At 37.0% G+C, this 6,633-nt stretch overlaps 1 protein-coding gene across 1 annotated transcript; it reads right to left on the bottom strand.

Moving 5' to 3' along the window:
* Nucleotides 1–3,957: 3,957 nt before the first annotated feature.
* LOC146630976 (CMRF35-like molecule 3) lies at nt 3,958–5,224 on the bottom strand. The gene is made up of 3 exons (XM_085356636.1): nt 5,188–5,224; nt 4,657–4,983; nt 3,958–4,151 (listed from the first exon to the last, which is right to left on the bottom strand). Exons 1-3 carry the CDS (start codon nt 5,222–5,224, stop codon nt 3,958–3,960), a joined length of 558 nt encoding a protein of 185 aa, XP_085212762.1.
* Between the last annotated feature and the right edge of the window lie 1,409 nt (nt 5,225–6,633).

Here is a 6,633-nt window from a genome sequence, read left to right as displayed (position 1 = left end):
GGATCTTCATGGTGGCTACAGGTGCGTTGCTTTTTGTAGGTCAAGACACTTTCTTGATTTTCATAAATCTAAAAAAGAATCAGCACACAGTAAGCAGAACAATGAACGACACACGTTGCAGAGACCTGGGCTGTTGGAAAAAAATGTCTATACACTGGCATTTCAGCCAAAGTAGCCTTATGCTTCCTCCAGCAAGTCAGGTTGCAGTATTAATTTATGTCCATCCAGGGTTATAATAACCAAAATTCAGTAAACATTTTTTTTAAGGAATTATAGTTAAGGGTAATAAATGTAACAGCACACAAATTCTATAATCAGTGTTCTGGAAGTGCAGCCTGTTGGTCAATAGCCACTCTTTCATGCCACAGTGTAACAATGCACCATGATACACTTCCTAAAAGTGTACGGTTAATGTCACACTATGATATAGAAGTGAAAACAGGTCAAGGGAGCACTTCTCTTTTAACTCTTGTGTTCAAAACAGTTAGACTACATCTTCCTATTTAATTAAATCGCCAAATAAATTTTACATATTAAAGGTTGTTTGGACTATGAGTAAAATCAGTCATTTCTTTTATTGTAATTATTTATAGTGGAGTGTGTTATAGACGCACAACTCTATTAATACTCTTTCTCTAAGACTTACTCTGCTTCCTGTTGCACCCATCACTTCCTTTGAGCTCTTTGCCTTTGGTGTATGTTTGCTCGTGGTGTCCCCAGCTTCAGAAAATACACAGCATTAGATGTGGTTATGCTAGTTTTTCATGCACATCTGAGTTTAAGGGTCTCTGTGTGTATATGAATGTAACAATACCTTTGAGACATCTGTACTTATAAACAATTACTAGAACGCACATTATCAGCAGCGCAATGGGTACTGTGTAAACCAGCGGTCTCCAACCTCTTTTGCGCCATGGACCGGTTTATGCTCGACAATATTTTCACGGACCGGCCTTTAAGGTGTCGCAGATAAATACAACAAAATAAAACTAGTACCGGTACCGAAAAAAAGAAGATTTATTCATAACACACGTGAAAAGACCCAGGAAAACCAAGTTAACGATAAAAACGAAAACAAAATAATGCTGAAAACCGATAAAAACCCTCAAAACCATACATTTCACACCTGAGCCTCAACTCTCGCGGCCCGATACCAAACGACTCACGGACCGGTACCGGTCCGAGGCCCGGGGGGTTGGGGACCGCTGGTGTAAACCACATAGAGTGCTGCATCTGAAAAATAGAAACCAAAACAGAACACAGTAAAATTGCACACTTTCAATAACAATCTTTCATGCACCTAACAGAAGACCCGTGGACTTGCGTAATGGTTTCATAATTTTCGGTTTATAAGTTACGTTTATAACTTAACTGTGGTTACTGGTGCACACACCCACAGATGTTTTAACATATTGGCTTGACTTACATTTACTTCATGTAACCATGAAGCCATAACCAAAACCAAATGTTAACCATAATTCATGGTATGAAATTTATTTATTTATTTATGGAAATGACTGAAAGATTAATTGGCTCTGTTTTGAGTTTTGTTCAAAAAAGAATGACTTCATATAGGGAAAAATATATATCACATATGCAGGACACCTTAAACTAGTTTTTTAATTAAGCAGCAAGGCAGAACAAAATCAGGTCTGTATCAAGACACGAGGACTAAACCCCAATTCAACCAGACCCAGATTGTCAGGGTCCTGGGTCTCCTGACCCAGCGTGTTTAGTTCTTTGTGATTTTTGTGTGAGTTATTCTATGGTTTCTAGTTTTGATCCCTTGCCCTTCATGTTTCTGTGTCTCCTCGGTTCTGTGTAAGTCTGTGTCATACTTCCTGTTTTACTTTGAAGGTCCGTGTCTTATGTGAATGTGTCCTGCTTTGCTTCCTTGTCTCGTCAGTCCTGATTTCTCCCAGCTGTGCCCTCCTTCTGTGTCTCATTCCCCTCATTACTTCCCAGTGTATTTAAACCCTGTGTTTCTCTGAGTCAGTGTTGTCCCTCAAGCTGTGTGTTTCCTCGTGTGCCTCTCTGCAAAGTGTGAGTTTATATTTTTTTTAGTTTAGTTTAGTATGCTTTTCCCCTGTCAGCAAATAAAGCTGAGTTTTTTGAGTTCATCCCTCGAGTCTGAGTGCCTGCATCTTGGGTCCAACTCATGCCTGCCACACAGCGATTCATGACACAGATCTGATCCGGAATTAAAACAGGACTACAACAGTTCAAAATCAGGACTACTTAGGATTTAACCAAGCCAGAACCAGAATCAGAACTAGATGATAGCAGCACTAAAAATCATCATAGACCTGCACTACACTTATATATATATTTTTAATAAAAACACAAACACTTTTTTAATTGTAACATCAAATCAGACTAAATTTTTTAGGTTGATAAATATAAAAAACATTCGTTAACTTTAAGAGTAAAGAGAGAAACTCTGTATTTCTTAACTGTAAATGGCACCAAATTGTATTCAAAATTGAGCCACACTTATGGAGCTCCACAATTCTTTTCCTGGTGTTTTGGTTGACAATTCTTGATTTTCCCATTTCAAAGAAACAGGCTTTGTGTTTTGCCTTATATGCATCCACAGCTGTGCCACCAATTTACTCACATGGACTCTACTAACCTATCAGAAGCTTCTTCAGCTCAGAATGAAATCGTCTGGAGTTTTCTTATTAATTAACAATAAACTTAGTGGATATGTACTCCTAAATTTGATGAAAGCGATAAAAAATAGACCGCTCTGTCTCTCTTTATTCTGACATTTAACTAATTCAAAAGATATTTCAATATTTATTTATCCAAGACAGAACAAGTTTCCTCTAAATTGATGTTGTACAGTAAAAAATTTTTTTTATAGTGTTTTGCATAAAGTGTGTGTAAATATCTGGTTTAAACTGTGAATATACTGCTGTGTATTGAAATTCCTCTTGTTTTGCATAGAACTATACTGAACAACATACAAAGCATAATATATAAAATAACATCTACCAGAGTTTTTTCTTTGAAAGAAGCCCATTATGTCCATTCTTGTATATCATTACTGAAACCGATTTATTTAGCCGTGGAGGGTAACAACTGAAAATATGAAATAAACATACATATAAGCTAAGACTCTAAAAAAACAGCACTGTTGTTCGGCTTTTCATTTCGCCATTTGTTGATTCACTTGAAGAACAACTAATGTAATATGGGTCAAGTGATCAGTTTGATATCAATCTTTCGTGATACACCGTCATATTTACATTATTTTTACAGTACGAATGATTTGCTTTGGTACCTGGTCAAACTTCAGTTCTCCTCTGTCTGCCTCGCTGCGCTTCTCCAACAGCACACTCGCAGGTAGCAGCTCCCCCTGCCCCCTCGCTCAGTCGCTTAGGCTACGTTCACACTGCAAGCGAAAGCGCATCAAATCCGATTTTTTTGACCCTATGCGACCCATATCCGATCATGGTATGACAGTGTGAACGGCACAAATCCGATATTTTCAAATCCGATCTGGGTCACTTTCGTATGTGGTACTGAATCCGATACATATCCGATGTTTTAGAAAGCGACTGCTGTTTGAACGGTCAGGTCGCATTAAATCCGTCTTTTACGTCACTGACACAAGACAGACGCCAATTATCAGCGCCAGAGAAGACATCGCGAACGCTTCTCTGGCCATCCCGTGTAGATATCAGTGAAACTGTTGGGAAGACAATGTTGGAGAAACGTGAACATTTTATTTGTACTGTATAATCTGCAGATTCTGACAGAAATCTGCAACTATCCTTTGAAGCACCGCTCCTCTCTAAAACAGCAATAAGGATCATTATTAGGTTATTTACATTATTATGTAAATGACAAAATAATCGGATTTGATCAAAAAATCGGAATTGAGCATTAAGACCTGCAGTGTGAACGTAGCCTAAGTGTCTGAGCTCGGATCATACCAATATTAGGGGGGATTTACGCACAGTCGTAAATTCGTCCATTTTGTTTGGTGTCAGAGGTGATCAGTGCCTGCTGCAGACATGTGGAGGGCTGGTTTCCTCTGCAGATGTACTTTAGACTGTTCTGATACTGAGACTCATACGGACAACTGACAGACTCAGAGTATCCCTCATAACTTTGAACTTTGGTCACAGTGTCACAGCAGCTGTCTGTCAAGAAGGTAAACAGCACCAGAAGCGTTACAGCCAAAAAATGGTTATATATAAAGAACAAGAGTTTTATATTCAACTCATTGTTTTAAGGTCTTTCGCTTGCTTCACATACATGCTTATACGAGGGTTTAAATATATTTACTTTTTGCATTTATTATTTTATCTCCTCATTAGTCACTGATTTAATGTCTTTTGCATCATGCAGTACTTATATGAGCGTTTACTGTTTGCATTTATTATTTTATCTACTCGGGAGTGTTTTATGTCTTATTGTTACTGGTCTGTACATGTTTATCCATCGGGCTTAAGCACTGAGATGTCAGCATAGGAGCTTAAGATTGATTGTACTAAACTGAACCAATGAGTATTGAGTTAAACTACAGTTAAACAGTATGTTGATTTTACAGCAGATATAGCTGGTAATGGCAGTACGTTTAACTTTCTTTATATAATTTTTAATCACTTTAAATGGACAACTCAACTTGTCCATGTCTTTATTTACCTGGTACTAATTTCAGCTCGATTTCAGTGTAGATATCTATTCCAAATATGGTCACTCCACACCAGTATTTCCCAACATCCACAGAATGAAGATCAGAGATGGTCGTTGTGAAGATTCGTGCTGTTTTGTCATCATGGATACTGTATTTATTTTTCGAGGAGTTTGATGTTGTAATAAGAACATCGCCACTACCACAGTCATTATTACACAGGTACTTTTCATAAGATTCATAACCCTCATCATAAGAGCAGGAAACGTTAACCGCACTCCCCACATATCCAGTCACATGGATCACCCCTACTGCGCTGGTCACACATTTCAGAGCAACTGTAAAGATAATGTGAAAATGTGTTTTATTTGAAGCAACGTTAGAGCTGTAAAAAGAAATCAGATGACCAGGACAGCCATCTAACTTTTCATAACTGGTCCTGCATACTGCTCCTTAATACTAAAAGAGATAAATCTACTGTTTAATCTACATCTGCCTTTGAACTTTACATGTTTAATTATTTATTCATTTAAAATACTTACTGCAGATGATGAAAAGCAGGTTTTGGAGGCTCCACATCTTTGCTTTGGCTGATTGAAATTTAAGATTTGAAAATGTTAAGCAGACAATGTGGTCTTTTACAGCAATGAGAAGGGACGTGCAGAGCTGAACTATAAGTACAGAGGGGATGGCGCTTTCTTCGATGTCTCTTCCTCTAAATGTATTTTAGTAATTTGTAAAATAGCTGACATAGGCCATCTAGTGGTGAAAGAAGTATTTAGAAGTTAGAAGTGTTAAGAACAGCACTGCCAATAAAAGAGTTAGGAGATTTAGGAAATTGTACCTATAAAGCTTTCACTGCAGAAAAACAACTCAGAGGTTTTGTGTTTCATCCTGTTGACATTAAGCATGCATTAATATAAAAGCATCATTAATCGTCTGATTTTGTTCTAGTCCCAAAGCTTGAATCTAATGACGACAAGTTAAAAAAAAAAATCGTCTTCAACTTGGGGCCTGCACAGATACTTTAATAAAGACTGAACTAAGACGAACCAGTTATTCCATTATTAATTAGCTCAAAATTAGAGTTAAACGGTTATTTGATTCTGCAGCAGAAAAAAAACAGATAATCTTATACCACTGTTTAAAGACATGCAAACTGAAGTCTTTGTCTTTAACTAAATATATTTTTTAATTTTACTAACTTTCAATATACAATGGAATTTTGCCCAATCTCTCTTTAATGTCCAAAAGGGTAGGGTGTGTATGGGATTTCCCATGCACCACTGAATGCACCGTAGGTGTGCATGTCCGCAGCTTCAGCTCAGAGTAAAACAGCCGCCGAACAACTGACAGTGCGATTATAAGACCGTAAATTTGATGTTGTATTTCACTCAGTTATGTCTGTGTTTAGCCATGAGTGTATTTGATGACTTATCAGCAGTTTTTTCTGCTTCTGTTAAAATGAGGTTATGCATAAATGGCAGTTCGCTAGCAAAAGATTTAATTCCTAACTAGCTTCTAGCAGAGAGGTTTGTTGTTATTGTGTTGTTGTTGTTTCACAGGATAACCTGCAAAGGCCGTAACAATGATAATTCTCATTAGATATAGGCAAAGGCAGCTCGGGCCCTTTTTAAAAACACCTTCATCGTTATTATCTTGGGTGTCTGTAGTACTCAACCACCTCAAAATCTGTTCCCCTGATGATGACAAGGAAGGAAGCAGGAACCTGGTGGTTTTTAATGTTACACAGTTCTTTACAGTAAGCTATTTATTTTTGTACATTTTTAATTAATAACAAACACAGATAATACATTTTCTCAGATTGTTATCCTGAGAAATCATGAGGCAATCTTTATTACACATATAAAATGCATTTAGTAGATTTGAAAAATGCTATATATATATATATATATATATATATATACACACACACACACACACACACACACACACACGTATGTGTATATATATATATATATATATAT

The sequence above is a fragment of the Diplotaxodon limnothrissa genome, linkage group LG6 (assembly GCF_057381915.1).
Source record: "Diplotaxodon limnothrissa isolate DT_005_m linkage group LG6, D_limnothrissa_male_GT1.1, whole genome shotgun sequence".
In the NCBI taxonomy this organism is placed as follows: domain Eukaryota; kingdom Metazoa; phylum Chordata; class Actinopteri; order Cichliformes; family Cichlidae; genus Diplotaxodon; species Diplotaxodon limnothrissa.
The sequence above is the reverse complement of the archived record's forward strand: the minus strand, read 5'-3'. Positions and strand labels throughout refer to the sequence as shown.

Excerpts from the sequence above, each read along its gene's own strand:
- LOC146630976 (XM_085356636.1), bottom strand. The coding sequence starts at position 5,224 with ATGTGGAGCCTCCAAAACCTGCTTTTCATCATCTGCA. Across the intron at positions 4,984-5,187 it reads CCTGCTTTTCATCATCTGCA|TTGCTCTGAAATGTGTGACC; the intron begins GTAAGTATTTTA and ends TTATCTTTACAG. Across the intron at positions 4,152-4,656 it reads CGAGCTGAAATTAGTACCAG|ACAGCTGCTGTGACACTGTG; the intron begins GTAAATAAAGAC and ends CCTTCTTGACAG.